The following is a 21,859-nucleotide window of genomic DNA, read 5'->3' on the forward strand; positions in this document are numbered from 1 at the left end:
TTCTTCCCCCTAACAAAGGATTTGATCACCCTCCTTTTATCTGAATCATGTAAGCCTCTCACATTCCAAGAAAACATGTGATGCTTCATTTAGACACCTCGACCACCAACCAACCTTCCACTGCATGGTTTGCTTCTTTCCCAGCATTGCTCTCATAATTGACAAAACTAAACAATTTTTTCAGTTCCTTTTTCTTCCTTGAACCAACTTTTGCCCTGCTCTTCCTTGATCAAACTGAGCTACTGAAGACCCTTATTTTCTCAATCTCCATTAGGATTCTTAGAATCTCAAATTTTCATGCCCTTCCAAAGAAACCCCACATTCTTACAAAATAAGAGGAATTTTTTATTAAGCCATAAGGAAGGCTTATCAAAAGAGCTCCTAACTTCTTATGCCACTTCCGAAATCCCCCTGGCAGCCACCTCCCCATCAAAAAGAACTTATAGCTAAAGATCATCAGGGCAAGCTTCCCTTGCAAAACCTTTATCACTATATCAGCCTTTGAATCTGAATAGAAGTTCTACGATGTTTCTGGAATATCAATGGGAAGGCCATCCTTAAGGAACATACCCATGAGGCCACCTCCTCCTACATGCAACTGGTAGTGAACCCAGTTCCCCAGACCTGAACTCAAACCCTCTAGTATTTTTGCCCCCTTAAACCAAAGAGAATCACCCTAGCAAAAGGAGAAGGGTCCTAAAAAAATTTCATCACCAAACCCCATAAACCGAAATGGTAGGGATTGAGAATGTACTTTGGTTGCTTCTTAAACACCCAAATTTTCGCCATCAGGTCTTATTTCTATAAATTTCCTTTCAACTTTGATTAAACACCATGTTTGATATATTCCAAGGGACTTTTGTCCACTGGCAGAGAGGATGACTCCTCTCATGCAGGTAGCCAATGGTTGTCTGCATCCTCTTGATGCGAGTTGCAGGTTGTTGCTTTATTGTATAGTTTCACAATGAGAAAATAATGAAAAATGCAGGAAATGTACCTCTATATAGATATCAAAATTCCATAACAAGGTTTCAAAACTATCACTAAGGCGATTCTGGCTTCTTGTATTGCTATCGTAATTTTATTTCAGCCATTATAGCTTTCAGAACTACATGGCACTAAGGTAAAGAAAAAATGGAGTCTGGTAAAAATGAGAAATGGCTATTTCTTAAGAGACCTACACATTTATGTATATCTTCCAGACTGGTTAACGATAAGTGAAATCCAATTCATCACCTATTATTAGTATAAAGCACTTGGCTAGCAGAGCTCACAGGAAAAACAAAAATAAAAGGAAAAAAATGATAGCAGTACTTTAATAACATTTAGTATGGATAATCATATTTACAAGATATTTCTTTCAATTAATTAGAGTTACTTCAGAAAATTAGAATATCAGAGAAAATACCAGAAAGACCCACCAAAATAAGAATCCATCATACTTCCCTAGTACTAGAGTCCATAAGTAGCATGGCAAAATACTAACCTTTGGGTATTCCCCATGTTGGAAACATCACCATAACTGCGAACTGAATCCCAATCTGCAAAAGGAATGAACCAACATTTCCACATTAACTAATAAAAGAAGAAAGTAAATGCAGTGATTATCATACTACACAAGGAATAGTGATGCACTATCAGACAAACATTATGCTACAATAGGCTTACCATATTCTCTTTTAAAAATTAATAACAATATCATTGATGTGATCATGATGCGATATGGATCATAAGTCTCAAGAATTACTTTGACAGCTATATTCCACTATCATAACACTCATGCGAGCATTAGTATACTCCCTGTATGCTTTGTGGCCTTTTGTTAATTTATCGTGCTTATTTATCAAAAAAAACCACTCATGCAAGCATTACGTAACAAAAACCAAATAAAAAATAATATATTAGCAAGCTGTTGCAGAACATGTTAAGAAGGATGGGGCTATAATGTATCTTCTTGTGGTGATAGATCAATTTGAGCTAAGATACCCACATGATCACAACATCACATGGGTGTGGGGGGATCTTTGTCAAATACTGCTGTTTTACTTCAGATAGAACTGATAATTGATTTCTTTGATTTCATTTATTGATACAACCCTTGTTGTAAAGTGGGTTTTCTTCAGGACCTAGGGATAAAAGAAAATATAAGATGAGCTTTTATGAAAGTGGGGTGAAAAAAGTTAGGTAAATTTGGATAATAAAATAAAGCAAAAAAATAAGTTAAATCCATCTTGGTAAAAGATATAAATAACAAAGTAAAATCAATTAATGAGATAATTAGCATACAAAACCAATTCAACTTCGAAATTAATTCATACAAAACATTAAAATTTGATAATTTTTAATAAAAATGTAAGACTTCAAAAAAAGGGGGGGAGAAATGATGGATAATATGAATATTTTTTTATTACATCCCTCCATGCCTTAGAATGATGTCTTGCATTAATAAATTTCCTATTATGAGATGCAACACTCCAACTAAGCTTCATTAATCCCTATTAATACAAATATTAAATTTCTCAATCATGTCCAAGTAACTGTACCGTTGTACCCACTATTAAGATTCCTTTTAGCCAACTCCCCCCATCCTACAATTTTAAGAATTTGAAGAATCAGACACTTAGCACATACTGCACCCGAAAACATGTAGCATAGGCTATTGGGGATATCTATTTTTCTGGAACTATCATGAGTGTGGGAGAAGCCTAGTATCTAGGATAAATGTTGGTTATCATATTCTTTCATCAGTCGTAGTTTTGCCTATCTTAAAATTTGAAAGATCTATGCTTTCTGTTTTTAAGAATTTTCTACTTCATACTTTCTAGCTTTCAAGAACTATATTTTTTACAGAAGTTCAAATCTAAGTTAATTATGAATATTTTCTTGGCTATCTAATATCTAAGTTAGAATATTTTCTTGGCTATCCAATTAGCCCATTAAAAACTTTTAGAAACATTCTATTTTAGATAAACTTGAGTCCTCATTGGTTTCCACATTGTTGGCTTTATTTTAGAAAATTATCATGAGTATACATAAAATCCCCTGTACCCAAAAAAAAATAAAGAATAGAGTCAGATTAGTAGAAATTGGAGAGATTGCATATCATTGTCAGGTATTAAAGGTGTGATTGACCAACTCTCTGCACTACCAATCAATGCACAACCAGCCATTGTTTTTGTTTTATCTTTTTAATCTGAGAACTCACTTCCAACAGCATAAACCTTCTTCAACCATTAAGACAAGGTGACCCTTTATCCCCTTTCCTATTCACTATTGTTGCAGATGTGTTGAGTAGAATGTTGTTGAAAGCTGAGGAAAGAAATTTGCTGGAGGGCTTCAGGGTAGGTAGAAATAGATGTAGGGTGACCCATCTGCAATTCGCAGATGATACTATCCTATTTGCTAACCCTAGAGAGGAAGAATTGCAAACTCTTAAGAGTTTATTGTTAGTGTTTGGTCAAATCTCTGGGCTTAAGGTCAATCTTGACAAGAGTAATCTTTTTGGCATCAACCTTGATCAGAATCATCTTTCTAGGTTAGCATTGTTACTTGACTACAAGGCTTCAGATTGGCCCATTCTTTATCTGGGTCTTCCTTTGGGAGGGAACCCAATTGCTTGTGGATTCTGGGATCCAATGATTGAGAGAATCTCTAGGAGATTAGACAGATGGCAAAAGGCTTACTTATCTTTTGGTGGTAGGATAACTCTCCTACACTCTTGCATTTCCCATATCCCTAGCTACTTCCTTTCTTTGTTTAAGATTCCAGCTTCAGTGGCTGCAAAAATCGAGAGAATGCAAAGAGACTTTCTATGGTCAGGGGTTGGGGAAGGTAAAAGAGATCATCTTGTTAGGTGGGAAGCAGTGTGCAAGCCGAGGGTTATAGGGGGTTTGGGGATTGGGAAGATTCCTTTAAGGAATCGTGCTCTTCTAGGGAAATGGTTGTGGAGGTTCCCTAGGGAGAGTACATCTCTTTGGCATCAGGTCATTCTTAGCATATACGGGACACACTCAAATGGTTGGGATGCCAATACTATAGTCAGATGGTCACACCGCTGTCCTTGGAAGGCCATAGCACAAGGCTTTCAGGATTTTTCCAAGTATACTCGGTTTATCGTAGGAGATGGGGAAAGAATTCGCTTTTGGGAAGATTTGTGGTGGGGGGACCAAATTTTAAAAGACCAATATCCAAGACTATTTCGAGTAGTAATGGATAAAAATATTCCAATATCCTCAATCTTTGGTTCGTCTCGCCCTTCCTCATGGAACTTTAATTTCCGTCGTAATCTAACCGATTCTGAGATAGAAGATCTAAAATGCCTCATGCACTCTCTAGATTGTATGAACTTATCCACTTCCGCTTCAAACGCGAGATCATGGTCCTTATGTTCTTCAAGTTTGTTCACAGTCAAATCTTTCTTTACAGCCCTATCCCAAATGCCTGATTCATCTCCATTTTTCCCCACTAAGTTTGTTTGGAAATCTCAAGTCCCTTTCAAAGTTAAGGCCTTTGTCTGGCTTGTGGCACATAAGAAGGTGAATACCAATGACTTGCTACAATTGAGGAGACCCCACAAAGCTATTAGCCCTGACATATGTAAGTTGTGTATGGAACAAGGAGAATCAGCAGATCATCTCTTCCTCCATTGTTCAGTGACGTTGGGGTTGTGGCACAGACTTTTTCAGCTAGCCAAGATGGATTGGGTTCCTCCGAAAAGCATTTCAGACATGATGTTCATCAATTACAAAGGATTTGGCAAGTCCAAGAGAGGGGTAATTCTATGGCAAAACACGAGTATAGCGCTAATCTGGGTTGTGTGGCGGGAAAGAAATGCTAAGATATTTGAGGACAAGGCTAGGAATTCAGGGAATCTTTGGGATTCCATTCATTTCCTTGCGTCCTTTTGGGCGTTTTGTTCAGCGGGTTTTAAGGGCACCCCCCTTAACGTATTACAACTTGATTGGCTATCAGTGTGTAGTTCCAATAGTTTCAATGGGATGGCCTAGTGTATTGTTATTTTTTCATGTTGTTTAGTTTTTCTTTTGGAGGGAGGATTCCTCATCCTCCTTTTGTACTTCTTTTTCTATCAATATATTCTTGCGTGGTTTCCTATCAAAAAAAAAAAAACCTTCTTCAACCATTAAGCCTCTAACCAAAACACCTCAAACACCAAAATTAATTTGTCTCCAAAATTTCAGCAACCTATTATCTGGAATTTCAACATGTCATAATTAAATTGTACCCTACTCTTCCCATATGTTGATTTTTTTTTTATTTGATAAGTACCAGTCCTCCCATATGTTGATGTTTTCTTTGAGAGCTTGAGACTACATGCTCGACATCCAAGGCTCCAAACTAAGTTCTACCCTTCAACAATTAGGCAAATTATTTGGCAATTTACTTGATTAATGCTACCCAAGAGCTCCACTAGTTACAAAGTACCAAATACAAAAGTACAAATACATTTTTACCCTAAGTCTTCCATGAAACACAAATCTAATCATAATCACCAAAGAAAAGCAAGTTAAAAGCATAGTTTGATATAAGTTGAGACATTACCAAATGGGCCAACTTGATATGGGCGACCAACATAACGACCATGAGGCCTTTCATCAGCATATCCAGGTCTGGGCCCCATCTCACGCTCATATCCACTAGCATAATCATACCCAAACCTATACCATTAAAATATCACAATACTATGATAATCAACAAACATTTGCACAAAATGAACCCACTGAAACCAAAATTAATAAATATAAACAAAAAGGAAATCATAAAATAATAGGGAGGATAAGAATAGGAGAAATTTTAAGGTGAATATTTTTATGAAATGAAAATGAAAAAAATAAATCAATCACCAACAAAGTGAAAAGGCAGTAGAATAGTTGGAGGCAACTGAGAAGGCAGACTCCTTGAGCCAAGCATCAATGCATTAAAAAAGGATGTACATCTGTATGCATATATACAAGGGAAAATTTAGAAGTGTATCAAATATGTAGAGACTTTGATTCCAGTCATGAACTAAACCAACGATGTGAAATTTAGCAAAATCTTTTTTCCCTCTTTTTTTGATAGGCAAAATACTTAACCACAGATGACCCACAAACAACGGAAGGAAAGACCTTTTTGCAACCATGTCTACAGAGGAAAATTGCTGCTGAGAATTTTATGATTCCTTCCCATCCAAATTGTCAAAGGCACACCTTTTAAAGGAAAACTATGATTAACACATATGGAACATAAATGTAAAATCACCATGCAGAGTGCATTTACCATACTGGCTTAATCTTATCAAAACAAAAATTTACCACACTAGCTTAACAGTTAAACCATGTAGAATTAGCAAGCTTCAAAGAATTAAAACATGCATAGAACATTGTTATTCATTTTGTATATAAAAAAAAATAAAAATAAAAAAATTTAGACAATAAGAAAGTAGAAGATGTATTAAAATTTAAAAAAGAGTAAAGAGAAACAGGGGAGAGAAGGCATTCTTAAAATATGCCAACATGCAAAGTGGAAGGCTTTGGGGATTTGATCAAAGAGTGGTGGCAGAAATATAGCCAGGGGCTCCCCAAGTTTTGTGGTCACCAAGAAATTGCAAGCATTGAAAGAAGACCTGAAGAAATGGAATAAAGAGGAGTTTGGTAATGTTTCTATGAAGAAGAAAGTTGCCTTGGAAATGATAAGCTATTGGGATAGTATAGAAAGGGAAACACCTCTCTTTGAGGAGAGGACTTAACAGCTTGCCAAAGATGATTTCAGCCACCCAGCTATTTTAGAAGAAGCCTCTTAGGGGCAACAATCAACGGCTCCATGGTTAAAGGAAGGTGACAACACAAAATTCTTTCATCACATGGCTAATGCAAGGTGGGTGAGCAATTTCATCAATAGTCTAAAAAATCAATGGAGATTGTTTGGAAGGAGAGGAGCTCAAGGAGGCCATTTTTTCTTACTTGAAGTCTCAAGCAAGGAGACTTGACATGGCAATGGAGCTCTTTAAACGCATAGAAGGGTCGGATGGAGAATGGTTAAAGAGCCCCTTCACGAAGGAGGAGGTGCATTTAGCTCTTTCAAAGTTAAGCAGTGATAAAGTGCCAGGACTGGACTGTTTCTCAATGGCATTTAGGAAGTTTTGTTGGTAGATAGTTGGAAGGGAGGTAATGCAACTATTTGAGGAATTTTATCCCAAGGACTCCATTGCTTATAATCTTACTACTACATATTTTGTCCTAACATGCAAAAAAATATATAAAATAAAATAAATAAATAAATAAAATAAAATAAAATAAAATTGGGGGAGGGGGTATGGCAGCAGACTAAGGATTTAAGCTAATCAATCTCGTAGGTAGCCGATACAAACTTCTACCAAAGGTTTTGGCTAATAGGCTAAAAAGTGTGATGGGAAAGGTGGTGTCAAAAAACCTAAATGCATTTGTGAGGGGCAAACAGATTCTTGATGTTGCTCTCATTACAAATGAGGTCGTTGATTCAAGCAAGAGAAGCTCAAATGTGGGCTTAGTTTGAAAAATGGATATAGAAAAAGCATATGACCATGTAGACTGGAAGTTTTTTTTTTTTCTTTTGATAGGTAAGTAACCATGAAACTAGGAAGCTTCTCCTTATGGTGTTAGAAAAGATAGGTTTTGGTATTAAATGGAGGAAGTGGATACACTTCTGCATATCAGTCCTGTGAGAATACCAGTCCTTGTTCCTGACCACCATAGGCCTAAGGCAAGGGGGCCTTCTTTCAACTTATCTTGGTTGTCTTAGTCATGGAAGACCTTAGTTGTCTAATTTTCAAGGTTAAGCAGTGAGGTTTCATTAATGGTTTCAAGTTTAAGGGTAAAGGGGGAGAAGGCATGCATGCTTCTCGCCTTTTGTATGCATACAATACCCTTCTTTTCTATGAGGCTAATACAAATCAATTAAGATTGTGGAAGCGGATTGTACCTATTTTAAGCTTGTGTCAAGGCTGAAAATTAACATGTAAAAAAGTGAAACTATCTCAATAGGAGAGGTGGAGGAAGTGAAGAGAGTAGCTTCTTTATTTAGATGCAAGGTGGGAGACTTCCTACTTCTTAACTTGGTTTACCTCTTGGGGCGTCTCATAAGTTTTGTGTTGTGTGGGATGCAGTAAAGGAGAGATACAAAAGGAGATTGGTTTCTTGGGAAAAAAAAGCAATATTTGTTCAAAGGAAGAACATTAGTCCTTTTAAAGAGTACTCTCTCGAATGTCCCAATCTATTTTATTTCTTTCTTTGCTCTAACTAGAGTGGGGATTAGATTAAAGAAAAATCAAAGAGACTTTTATGGGAAAACCTTGAGGAAAGAAAAAAGGTGTATTTTGTGAGTTGATCAAAAGTATGCAAGGATGAGAATTTCAAAGGACTGGGAGTTAGTAATAAAGCCTTACCAGGACAATGGTCATGGAGGTTTAGTATTGAGCAGGAAAGCTTGTGAAGATAACTCTCTTGGATAATATGCAAGAACTCATTGACAATTCCCATCATCTTTTTCCCTATCCTTTTTCATAATATCTTCTTCTAAGAATGTCATAGTTGTAGATGCATGGGAGGAAGAAGGGAGTGGAGGCAGGGTTCATTTTAGAAGACCCCTCCAAGATTGGGAGTTAGAGGGGGTGACCCAATTTTTGGCTCTCATTTATCCTATGAGAGTGCAAGAAGGAGAAGGCACTTTAATATAGAGTGAAGCTAGGAGGGGAAGTTTTAGTGTAAACCATTCTATACATCCTTATACGATGAGACTAATCTAGTATTCCCAACCAAATAGATTTGGGGTCTCAAGCTCCTCTGAGACAGTGTTTTTTCTGCATGGAAGTTGTTTGGAGAAAGATCTTAACTATAGATGTTTTAATGAAACTGGATTAGGCAATGATCAATAAATGCAATCTTTACAAAGACAATGAAGAATCAACTGATCATATCTTGATTTACTATGAAAAGACAAGAGTGCTTTGGGTGTTTCTCTTAGCAGCCTTTGGCTTGAATTGGGTGTTTTTAGCTTAAGTGAGAAATCTCCTCTTTGCATGGAAACTTAAAGGACTTGATAAGAAAAGAAGAACCATTTGGCATTGGCCCCTCTGTGTTTGTTTTTGCATACATGGTAAAAGCATAACAAAAGGATTTTCAATAAAGAAGAGCTCTCAAAGCAAAGGTTGAAGGAGGTCTTCATTAAATCCCTTGTGGAGTGGTCCCACACTTCATTGAGAATGGAGAGCTTCTCTATGGTAAGAGTTCTTAGATTCCCTAGTCTATGGTTAGGTTGGCTTCTTATGTCTCTTAGTGTATTGGTTGTGTACTTTTTCATGGGGCTCAATGTATACTACTTGTGTACAAAGGGTGTGCCCCCTCTTTTTGTGCTTGTTAATAGATTTTCTTTTATCTATTTAAAAAATAAAAAAATAAAAAAATAAAAAATAAAAAGGAAATAGGTAAGAATATAATTCCAAGAAATCAATCCTCATAGATCTGTGCTCGTTCGAGTAGTTTTTCCAAGTCTAGTATGAGATATATATCTTGTTAGTATATAAGAAAAAACTTATTCATCTATTTGTTTATTAGAGTTTGTATATTTGGGAAGGATTCCTCATCCTTTACATATACTTTTAAATCCTTGCCAATGAATTTTTTTTGTTTCTAATAAAAGAAAACATGCATATACTAAATGCTGCAGTAAACAAACCACTAGGAATTGATATTAAAAGGAAAATGGAAATTGTGGGTATAAAGCTTCCCTTGATTATATGCAACAATATCAATTATCTAATAAACTTGGAATCACATCTCCTCTCCAAAATCATACGATGCACATTATTTAAAGTCTTAGCATAGCTCAATAGTACGATCTAAAAGCCTGGGGTCAAAAGATAAAGTAGAAAATAATTTTTTTGAAACATTTTGATGGGACCCCTTCTCCATCAAATATCTTTATCATCTCAGATCAACACAATTGTTTTTTCCAAAAGAAAAACCTTGTTCTACCTTTGATTAGCACCCAAAAAAAAAAAAAAAGGAAAAAAAAAATCTCTTGCTCTTCTCTTAAAATGGTCACAATAAAGATGATGGGAATTGTCATTGAGGTCTTGCATGTCAATGATTCACACTCTTGGATGATAACTCTCTTGCCAAACTAAGGTGGGATCATGTTCAAGATGTGACTTTCAGCTACTTTTAAAAGCTACATGAGGGGGTAAATACTTAGCACTGACCAGTGAGGTTACTCAACCATACTGACAGATCGGAATAACTCCAACATGGCGAAAATTACGTAAATCGGAGTGAAGAGGTCGTCTTGACATTCAGATTGAGTTCTTCTCTTAAAATGTTCTTAACAAAGATGAAAAGGATTGGCCAGTAAAGTCTTGCGCACCAATGATCCATGCTTCACTAAGCTTTGGACAACAATTCTATTTCCAAACTAAGGTTAGATCATGTTAAAGATGTGACTTTTGGCCACCTTTAGCACTACATGAGGAGGTGAGCATGCATATGTTCATACAAAGAGAAAACCCACAAAGAAAACCTAGCCTGAGGAGAATCAAGTTTTGATTGGTACAAGCAAAAACAAATAAGATTATAACCTTAAGCATGCATCAGATAAGACTTGACTTCAGTATATGGCAATTTCTGCCAACAATAAGCCTTATTTCTTAATTTGGGAAGAATGGAATGTGATTTGGTGCCTATCACTCTGTAGCAAACGTCAGATGTTGGTTAGATTCACAATTCACGAAGCAGAAGGAATGAGTGCAGTTTCGCAGTGGAATCCAAGGCGTTCGAGATTGTTGTGGATGATAGAAAAAGAAAAATCCAAGTCCTCATTGTGGAGAAGAAGGGAGGGGTTTCGTCATGGGTCCAATTGGGATCGGACAGCCTAGGGTTTTTCTTAGAAGGGCTGAATCTCTGTATCAAGGATGAGAAAGAAGCAAGATGGGGAAGGGAATGGAAGGAGCAGGGGAGAATGTACTCTATGACACGAGGGATAAACAGAGCGGGGGGGTTTATACGGCTAGGGGTCTCCGATCTAGAGAGGAAGAGGTTCTGCATCTTCATCCCGAGAGGCAGAAGGGATAAAAGGGGGTGGATGACCATGGCGGAGAAGCTTAACCAGATGGTAGGTTTTCTTGGCAGAAAATCAGAAAACCAGGAAGGAAAGGTTGTGGAGAAGGCTGTTGTGGGAAGATCGTATGCAACAATAGCGAAACAATCACTGTCGAGCAACCCAAATGTAATCGTAGTGGAGGCGAAAAGGGAGGAATCAATAGGATTATTAAAGAAATTGGAACATTGTGTTGTGGCGAGTTGGAAAGATAGTTCAGGGGGAGAAGATGAACTTGAGAAGTTGGGGCAACTTTGGGCAAAGTCTTGGGATCTTAAAGGTAGTTTAGGGTTGGCTAAGTTGGAACAGGAAAGAGCTCTACTGGAATTTGAAGATTTGGAAGAGGCTAGACGTGTTGTCTCCTCTGGGAATCGCGCGATGGAAGGAATCCAGGTAGGGTTGGAGCACTGGAGTCCTAGGAGTGGATGTTGGGCAGAGGAGGAAGAGAGAAAAGAAGTTTGGGTGAGAATAGTTGGGCTCCCAATCTCGTTATGGAGTCCAGAGATATTGAAGAGAGTGGGGGACGAATGTGGCGGTTTTATTACAGCCGATGAACAGACGAAAACGATGGGTGAGCTCCAGTGGGCCAGAATCTTGGTGAGATCGAGAGGAGAATTTAGACCGAGCATCCTGGAATTCGAAGTGGAGGAGGAGGTTTACGCTGTGTCCTTATGGTGGGAATGTCGTCCGGTGTTGAGGAGGAATCACAGACAAGAAGTCGGTCATCATAGCAGTGAGGTTAGGGGTGAGGAGGCCTCACGCGCGGAGCAGCGAGTGACGAAGGAGTGGGTGAGCGTGAGGCTCGAGACTCTGAACCCGTCAGATGAAGAGACGGGTGAGCATGGGGTCGGGTCGGGTCGGGTCGGGTCGGGTTGAGGCCAGTGCAGATCTAAGCCCGACAATCCGGACTTGGGCCTCAATTGGTAAACTGCATTTCTTAAGTCCAATCGCGGGCCCAAAGGAGACAAGGAGGGTTGGTGGGCCTGGCCTGACGAGCGGAGCCATGGGCTCTAAGATGAAAGGTATGGCTGCAAGTGAGATTGGCCCAGAAGCAGGCCCGTCGCATAGGATTGAAGATGTGGGCTGCTTTGCTAAAGGCCCAGCTTCGCCAAAAGCCCGATCGTCAAACAAAGGCCCAAATTATTCAAAGGGTTGCCCCCAACAGCCTGATCCAAATGGAAAGCTAAGGGAGGGCCCAACCTCCTCAGCAGCCCAAGACCAAAATAACCTTCAGGAGACGGGCTTCCTATTGAAGTGTCTCGCCTCAAGTAATCCTCCTGAGCCAGAGCCTTTTGTTGCGCGGGAGTCTGAGGATATGAGAAAGCTACAAGGTGTGGCTAGGCTGTCAGAGACGGATAAGGCGCTTGAAGAGGAATCAATGAGGTATGGCACGGGGTCTTGTTCTTAGGGGAAAAGGGCTTTGGGGGCTTCTCATCTCAATCCTATTCTTTTTTATCGGACTCCGGGGGGGGGGGGGGAGTTTTACGATCATTCTGGGGACTTGGATGAGGAAGTACGGGCTGATAACACAATGTGGTTAACAGTGTATGAGGCTTGTAATGAAAGGATCAATGGCTGTAAGGAATTGGGAGTAATCAAAAGTAGTAGTGACAAAGGCAGGGGGATGGATGGGGTCGGAGACACATATGATGGCCAAATTGAGAGAAGTGAGCCGGAGGGCAAATGGGAAGAGAGTGGCTTGGCGAAATTCAGCCAATTCCTGGGCTTTCCCACGGAGGGGCTGGAGAAGGAAATATTGAATTTTTTGACCAAAATCAAAAAAAGACGAGAGAAAATTCATAGCAAAGAGCTACTGGAAAAGTCTAAGTTTGAAAGGGAGTTAAAAAGACTGGAATATTCCATAAATTATGAAGGGAGGATTAAACAAAAAGGCTCGGCACAGGGCAAAGGGTGCCAAATTGTGATTGTCCCATGAAGGTGAAAATTCTGAGCTGGAACGTGAGGGTGGACTTAATCTGTATTCAGGAGACAAAAATTCAATCTATGTCAGATAGCATTGCGAGAAGTTTAGGCTCCGGGAGATTCCTAGATTGGAAAGCTGTCAATGCGGAGGGGGCTTCGGGAGGAATTCTTATATGCTGGGATAGAAGGTCTTTGGACATTCCAGATTGGGAAGAGGGTCAGTTTACGTTATCTTGCAGATTCCGGAACGTAGAAAATGGGGCTATCTGGGTTTTCACGGGAGTGTATGGCCCTTTCTCCAAAGTGGAAAGGGATGCATTATGGGAAGAGTTTGGGGCGATTAGAGGGCTGTGGGAAGACCCTTGGTGTTTAGGGGGGGATTTTAATATCACTTTGTTTCCGAGGGAAAGGAGTAGCCAGAGGAGAATTAGCTCAGCAATGAGGAAATTTGCTGAGATTGTGGATGATCTTGGGCTGGTGGATCTTCCCCTTCATGGGGGAGAATTTACTTGGAATGGGGGTCAAAATAATCAGGCTTGGGCAAGATTGGACAGGTTCCTTATGTCCCCTAGCTGGATAGACCAATTCAGTGGGATTAATCAGTGTAGGCTGCCCCGTCCGGTATCCGATCATTTCTCAATCACGTTAGTGGGGGTGGGATAAGACGAGGCCCGACTCCATTCAGATTTGAAAATATGTGGCTTAAGGTTGAGGGATTCAAAGATCTTGTGCACAGCTGGTGGCAAGGAATTGAGGTTAGGGGCAGTGCTAGTTACAAATTGGCTACTAAGATGAAGGAAATCAAACAGAAGTTGAAAGTTTGGAATAGAGAAGTTTTTGGAAAGCTGGAGTGCAACAAATCCTTAGCCTTACAGCAGGTGGAATTCTGGGATAGGAAGGAAAGTGAGAGGATTCTGACTGTGGAGGAAACAGAGCTTAAGAAAGAGGCAAAAGAAAATTACAGAAAATGGGTGATTATGGAGGAAACTCATTGGAGACAGCTCTCAAGGGAAATATGGCTGAAGGAGGGGGATAGAAACACGGGTTTCTTTCATCGCATGGCAAGCGATCACCGTAGAAATAACTCTTTGGAGAGAATTAAGATCAATGGGGAATGGCTGCTAGAGGAGCAGGAAATTAGGGAAGGAATTGCTAATGCGTTTCAAAATTTGCTCTCAGAAGATATGGGGTGGAAGGCGGACATTGGGAGACTTTAGTTTGATCAGATCAGCCAACAAGAGGCTGAGAACCTGGAGAGGCCCTTTACAAAGGATGAAATCCATGTGGCTTTGATGGAGATGAATGGGGATAAAGCCCCTGGTCCAGATGGCTTTACTATGGCATTTTGGCAAAGTTGTTAGGAGTTTATTAAAGAGGAGATTCTAGAAATGTTCAAGGACTTCTACGAACATAGCTCTTTCCTCAAGAGCCTCAACAATACTTTCTTGGTTTTGATCCCCAAGAAAAGTGGGGCTGAGGACCTTGGAGACTTTAGACCTATTAGTCTCCTGGGGGGGCTTTACAAGTTATTGGCTAAAGTGCTAGCTAACAGACTGAAGAAAGTAGTTGGAAAGGTGGTCTCTACTTCTCAGAATGCCTTTGTGAGGGGAAGACAAATTTTTGACGCTTCCTTAATTGCAAATGAAGTGATAGACTCGTGGCAGAAACGAAAAGAAAAGGGCCTTATATGCAAATTGGATATAGAAAAAGCTTATGACAGTATCAATTGGAAGTTCTTGCTGAAGGTGTTGCAAAAGATGGGTTTTGGGTCTAAGTGGGTGGGGTGGATGTGGAGCTGCCTATCCTCAGCTAAATTTTCAGTGTTGGTTAATGGAGTGCCTGTAGGCTTCTTCCCTAGCACTAAAGGCCTTAGACAAGGAGATCCCCTGTCTCCTTATCTCTTTGTTATGGGAATGGAAGTGCTAGATGTTCTTATTAGGAGAGCTGTGGAGGGGGGTTTTTTATCAGGGTGTAACATAAGGGGTGGTAGTGGACCCCCTTTGAACATCTCTCATTTGTTTTTTGCTGACGACACAATTATATTCTGTGAGGCCGGAAAGGATCATCTAACTCATTTAAGTTGGATTTTATTCTGGTTTGAAGTGGCTTCAGGCCTAAGGATTAATTTAGCCAAGAGTGAAATCATTCCAATTGGAGAGGTGGTGGAGATGAAGGAGTTGGCTGTTGAGCTAGGCTGCAGGGTGGGGTCTTTACCTTCTCAGTACTTGGGTCTTCCTTTAGGGGCCCCCAATAGAGCGCCATATATATGGGATGGGGTGGAAGAGAGAGTCAGGAGGAGACTAGCTCTTTGGAAACAGCAATATATTTCTAAAGGGGGAAGAGTCACTTTAATAAAAAATACTTTGGCTAGCATGCCAATCTACCAAATGTCTATTTTCAGAATGCCCAAGGTCGTTGTTAGAAGGCTTGAGAAAGTGCAAAGGGACTTTTTGTGGGGAGGGGGAAATATGGAGGGGAAAATTCATCTGGTTAAATGGGAGGTGGTATGTACAGACAAGGATAAAGGTGGGCTAGGCCTTAGGAAGCTAGCTATGTTGAACAAAGCTTTACTTGGCAAGTGGATATGGAGGTATGCATGTGACAAAGATAATCTTTGGAAACAAGTGATCAAGGTGAAGTATGGGCAGGAGGGTCTTGGTTGGAGGCCAAAGAAGGCTAATGGGGCGGTTGGAGTAGGGGTTTGGAAGGAGATTTGGAAAGAATCAGAGTGGTGTTGGGATAACATGATATTCCGAGTAGGGAAGGGCAACACGATCAGATTTTGGACAAATGTGTGGTGTTCAGAGTCAGCACTGTCCCACTGTTTTACTCACCTCTTTGGTATGGCTGTTCAAAGGAACTCAACGGTTGAGAAAATGTGGGATCAAAATTCGGGTCAAGGAAATTGGAATCTAAATTTTTTGAGGGACTTCAATGATTGGGAGTTGGATTTGGTTGGGGATTTTCTCCATATACTGAGGGGTCATAAACCCTCATTGGAGGAAGACTCAGTCCTGTGGAGGCAAGGAAGAAGTGGTCAGTTCAGGGTTAAGGAAGCTTATAGTTTGTTGGCGAAGTCTGATGACACAGGCTTTCCCTCAAGAAGCATTTAGGTGGCAAGGGTGCCAACTAAAGTTTCTTTTTTCGCGTGGGAGGCGACGTGGGGGAAGGTGCTTACTTTGGATAGACTTCAAAGAAGAGGACTACAACTTCCAAATCGTTGCTTTTTGTGTGGATGCGAGGAAGAAAGTGTAAATCATATCCTTATTCATTGTACAATGGTTAGAACTTTATGGGATATTGTTTTTGGTTTAGTTGATATGAAATGGGTTTTTCCAAAAACTGTAAAGGAGGTTTCAGCTAGTTGGAGGGGCTCGTTTGTGGGAAAGAAAAAGAAAAAGATCTGGGACGCCATTCCGTTGTGTATTTTTTGGACGGTGTGGAAGGAGAAGAATAGATTAGCTTTTAGGGGGAGGGTGTTGAACGTTCATAAGTTAAAGAATTTTTTTGTCTGTAATTTGTGGAGTTGGGCCAAATTGTATGTAGGTGAGGAGGCGTTCTCCCTTATAGGCTTCCTAGAGTAGATAGCATCCACTTAAAGGGAAGTGATTCTTTTTGTCTTTGTTTTTTGAGGCCTTAGCTGCCTTGTATACTCCCTGTATACTTTGTGGCGTTTTGCCTTTTTAATGCATATCCTTTACTTATCAAAAAAAAAATATATATGCTTGAATAGCTAAGACATGCATAAGTGTTCTTCACTAAAGGGTAAAGAGATGATTAAGAAATTTTAAACATGATCAATTAGGATATAGCAGCCAGGGGAGGACCCTTTCATCAACAACTGTTGCATTTGCATTCAGAGCTTATTTATATTTAAATTGGTTTATTCTATGGTTCATTGGAATGCCTTGTGTCAGTGCACATGCTTGCTTTCTAAATATTATCAATCCTCTTCTCCTTATCAATATTTTCCTTCTAAGAAATTTTGCTATAAAATAGAACGCAATAGCCCTGCTCCACATGACTCAGGAAAACCAAGAATTCACTACCCATCTCCCCAAGAACCGTGTATCGAGTAAGCCCAGGATTTGAACCTTGGACCTCCCATTCCTGAGTGGGAGTACCTGCTAATTGAGCTGCCCATGGAGAGTGTCCACTTTTAACAAATTTTTCTGGCTGTCAATCAAGTAATGGTTCCACAACTTCATCAGTTAATCTTTCAGTGTATCCACAAACCCAACAAAAAAAACAAACAAACAAAAGATGAAAAAACATCTCCAAAGCTTATCTCACAACGGCATTCTTGCACTCTTTAAAAACAAATTATTCCCAAAAACAGGTCTTTCAACTGTCCTAAATTCGTCACCTTCCACATTGACTAAACAATGGTCATTTCCCCATTTGCAGAAACAAATGCATTAGGAGTGAGTAAGAAACACTGAAAGGAAGCTCAAAGTCATATATCTCTATGTTTGGACCCTAATTCCTAAACAATAAAAAAGATAAAAAAAAATCAGCTCAGAATCTCAATTTCCTATAACTTAGATAAGCTGACTCTACATGTTCTTAAGAACCAAAAAAAGACAACTGAAGATTTTGTATATTCATTTCCTTTCCATTTGAATCATTTCCTCAGTAATTTTGCAACTAGTTTGGTTCCCGAGAAAACTGAGGAAAAGAAACAGGATTTGAAGTGAGTCTAATGATTCCCGCTCTTTCAGTTTCACCAAAATGTCATGTATAGTAAATAATGATTGGGTGTTTTTGGTTAGAGCAAAAGATTAAGCCTCAAAAGAGTTTCACTTATTCCCCTCTTTACCTAATCGTTCTTTGCAACCACACCAAACATGCCCTAAAATAACGAAATACAAACAAAACAACAAATCGCAACACTCATACCTTCTATCTCCAGGTCCAAACCCTCCCCTGGGACTCCCGCGCCTCCCATCATAGCCTGCATCATCTCTCCGGGACCTCTTATAGGGCTGAAGCGGCGGCGACCTCCGCGGAGGGGAGTGGCGACGGTCGCGGTATGGCGGAGGAGGGCTAGGGCTACTCCGGCGCTTGTAGTCCCTATCCCTCTCCCTCGGCGGCGAGCTTCGGTTCCGATCGTAATAGTCAGCGCGTCGGTTGGGAGGGCGATCGAGTTCTCTGTCGTCTCTTCTGTCGCGTCTCCTCGACGACGGAGGTGGAGGTGGCGGTGGCGGTGACGGTGACTGAGACTGGGACTGCTCTTCGGCTGATTTATCGTTGCCGTCGCGGCGGTCGAGGGAGTCGAGGGGCATGTTGATGACTTCGGCCATTGGAGGTGAGAAATGAGAATTGAGAGCCCAGAAAGGGGAAATTGGAAAGAGCGTGAAGAGATGGAGTGAGTGATTTTAATGCCTTCGCCCTCCGCCCGCCTTCCTGTTTGGGTTATAACCTACGGCTTATTAAGTGTTTTGTTTATGCTTTTAGTCCGATTACCGATTTTGTTTGTTTTTTCATTTTAATTCAATGTGTGGCATTGTCATACGCTACACGACTCTAACTCCGGTCGGAAAACTTAGTCGATTTTTTATTAAACATTATCCTTTCTGCCTGGTGATTATGGCGATTATGAATAACTTATGTTTGAAAACTGTTTTTTAAAATAATTTTTTCATTTTTTTCAAAAAAAAATATAGAAAATGTATTTAACAACCAAAAATTGTTTTCTGTTTTTTATTCTTAGAAATATAAAATAGATTGTTTTCAAATAACGTCTTTTAATTGTTTTCATTTGTTTTGTTATGACTTTTCTATGAAATAATTATACAAACATGTAAAATAATTAAAAATAAAACACTATATATAAAAATTATTTTTAAAACATATTAAAAATAAATTAAAAATATTTTAAGTTTCCAATCAGACTTTGATTTCATAAAATTTTGAAAACAGTTTTCAAAAGTTGTTCTCAAAAACTATTTTTCAAAATTATTTTCGAAAACAGTTACCAAACAGACCCTAAGTATTTGTATTTATATTAGAATACTCAATTTGTTTTACTTTTTTACTCATAATTTGTGTCAACTTGATACCATATATGACCTAATTTGTTTAAGATTAGTTAGTTTTATATATTTAAAATTTCAAAAAATAAAATAAAAATACATTTTTTAATTATAAACATTGTATACTTTAAAAAATAAATAACTAACTAATACTCGTTTGATTCCTACTTTTGTTTTTAAAAATAGGAACTAATAATAATTTCTATATAAAATATGCGGGGACATAAAAATTCCTTGCCTAGCAAGGTCTAAAGAGGGTGTCTTACCTCCATATATTGTCTCCTAAGATTTTATTATGGGACCAATTCCACTATAGCAAAATAAATAAATGTGATTAAACCGTAAACACAGCACAATCACATCCTAAAAAATGACCCTAGTAGTTACCACTACCTATAGAGTTTGATCTCTCATAAAAGACAACTCTCGTATTAACCACATAACAACCAAAACCTTAAAGGTCATCCCATATTAATTGTGTAATGACCAAAGTCATCAAAATAATTGTAACCAAAATCATTCAAAGCAACCTATAATCGATGTTTATATCTATTACCTTCCTTGAAATAATCCACCAAAAGGAAACCATAAAAAGGAGTCCAAGTACTAGAATTGGGGAAGAGAAATGGTTCAACCTTTATTTGTTGTCATATCATTTCACCCATGGTTAACTTGACCATTAGAGAGGGGTTAGCCTGATCAACTCATTCCTATTTGTGTTCATCTATAGGATGAAGAACATGCCCAACTCATCCCAAATGAAAGGGCCTGCAACAAATTGATATCTTTTGTAGGAAACAAACATAAAAGTTATCACTATCATTTGATTGATTTAATTATAATAGCAGGTGTCCTCGTGACAATCCTTTACTATCATGGATCCAAGAACAAGTAGAGGAAAGGGAAAGTGAAGAAATAATGCACTAGCTCGAAGAGTTAAACAAGTGTAAATTAGAACTTGCTCGTGAAAATGCCTAACTAAAGGGGAAATTATGTGAAATTAGCTCAAGACTAAGTTGTTGGGATTAAGTCCTTAAAAGTACAACATGATGTAACAAAACTATACTTCATTATCCCCGGACTATCCTTTTAATGTATTGATATTAATTTGAGTATTTGATTCATATTACTTGCATTATACATGATTTTGGTGTATTAGGAGTTACAATCCAAGTTTTCCAAGCCTCTTAGATAAATGTTACTTAGTTGATTACAAAAATTGGTTTAAAATAGAATTAAGAGCAACAAATAGCATTAACCATAGATGTCGCTTAGTTGACTATAGAAATTGGTGTAAAACATAATTAAGAGAAACAAATAGCATAAACCATAAAATTGATAAGTTTTAAAACTACCAAAACTATCCTTGCTTACAAAATATTTGCTCTTTTACAAAGAAATGTTGATCTAAATTTTTAAAAACATCTCATCCCAAAATTAATCATAAGTAAATAAACCATGAACAATGAATTCAATCATAATGGTGTACTTTCTTTGATGCTTTCATGAAGAGAGACATGACATCATATTTTGATCAACATCTTAGAAGTGTGGTTGAGTGGTTTGCACAAATAGGTCTACCCAATAGGAGTTAGATTTTTGGTTTGCCCTTGATTTAATGTTCTAATATCATATTCTTATATCAATTGTGTGTTCCTGAAACCGATGGATGTGTATACCTAATTTTTTCTACCCCATTATCCAACTTCAATTAAATGTTAAATCCAATTCATGTTATCACAACTAAAACCAACCATATTATCATAATAATTGAAACTAGTCATACAACTAACAAATTTTACAATGTTCCCTAAATTTAAACAATTCTAAGTCGAACATTGAGATATAACAATAACATATACCTTTCCCTTTTTTTCTTTTCTAAGTTAGATTTGACAATCGAAGTTATATTTATCGTTTCAGAATAAAAGCTATTTTGATTCATCAATTAATAAATTGATAACTAAATTAATAAAAACATTAGCAATAACTCAAATTAAAATATAAAAAAAAAATTGAAGATTTATTTAAACATTACTTGTGATCCATCCTACAATTGCAGATAACAGACACTACCAAACCCTCATTCTCCAAGCTTGTTATCATAATTAAAATTGTTTGTAGTAGCATGTGATTCCTTCAAAGAAAATATCCTCAATGTCAATTCCTTTTTTCCTCACTCTTTCTTATACCATTGAGTCTTCTACTCATCAAACTACTATTCAAAAAAAAATAAAATGAAAAATAACAATAATACATTGTTTGGTTATTGAAAAATTTGAAGAAAAGAAATGAAAACTAAAAAGCTTATTTTTCCTTCAAAAAAGGAAAGTATAAGCACAATCATGTCCTAATATAGTTAATTCACTCTGAGTAAACTAAATTGCAAGAAATATAAATATTCAAATTCCATTTCCTCTATATGCTTTTGTTTTCTTGGCAACTAAACACAAATACATTCAAATAAAAATTATCCATAAAAATACACCCTTAGGTTGTTGAAGAATTGGAAGATAAGAAAGAAAAATGAAAATGAAAACCCTATCTTGTAAAAAAAACAAACAAACAGGAAATTAACTCAAATAAGTCCTATTACATAAAAACCAACAAAATTATGATCCAGAACTTAGAAACACATTCCTTAAGCAATCAAACCTCTAGTTTTAGAAGCTTTAAAATAAAAAAACACAAATTTGAATAATGAGATAAAAGATGAGAGAATGGTGAGAGGGAATGAAGTAAGATGCTTGAAGAGAGGCTAGGTTGTGTTAAACTCA

At 38.1% G+C, this 21,859-nt stretch overlaps 2 protein-coding genes across 2 annotated transcripts in view; both read right to left on the reverse strand.

The window, feature by feature from the left end:
- The window catches only part of LOC100254817 (serrate RNA effector molecule), a 38,842-nt gene extending 20,214 nt beyond the window's left edge, over positions 1-18,628 (reverse strand). The window contains exons 1-3 of the mRNA XM_010653306.3: positions 17,947-18,628; positions 5,560-5,675; positions 1,487-1,541 (exon numbers count right to left, since the gene is read on the reverse strand). Coding sequence (XP_010651608.1) covers positions 1,487-1,541; positions 5,560-5,675; positions 17,947-18,350 — 575 coding nt within the window. The 5' untranslated portion in view covers positions 18,351-18,628. The remainder of the gene's footprint in view (positions 1-1,486; positions 1,542-5,559; positions 5,676-17,946) is intronic.
- On the reverse strand, positions 5,684-17,939 carry LOC132253949 (uncharacterized). Its single transcript, XM_059737570.1, has 2 exons — positions 6,126-17,939; positions 5,684-5,953 (listed from the first exon to the last, which is right to left on the reverse strand). The coding sequence occupies exon 1, from the start codon at positions 11,751-11,753 to the stop codon at positions 10,746-10,748; it is 1,008 nt and encodes a 335-aa protein (XP_059593553.1). The 5' UTR covers positions 11,754-17,939; the 3' UTR covers positions 5,684-5,953; positions 6,126-10,745.
- Positions 18,629-21,859: the final 3,231 nt, after the last annotated feature.

The sequence above is a fragment of the Vitis vinifera genome, chromosome 6, assembly GCF_030704535.1.
Source record: "Vitis vinifera cultivar Pinot Noir 40024 chromosome 6, ASM3070453v1".
NCBI lineage: Eukaryota > Viridiplantae > Streptophyta > Magnoliopsida > Vitales > Vitaceae > Vitis > Vitis vinifera.

What these genes read in the sequence shown, in the direction of transcription:
- LOC132253949 (XM_059737570.1), bottom strand. Translation starts at nt 11,753, where the DNA reads ATGCTCGGTCTAAATTCTCCTCTCGATCTCACCAAGATTCTGGCCCAC.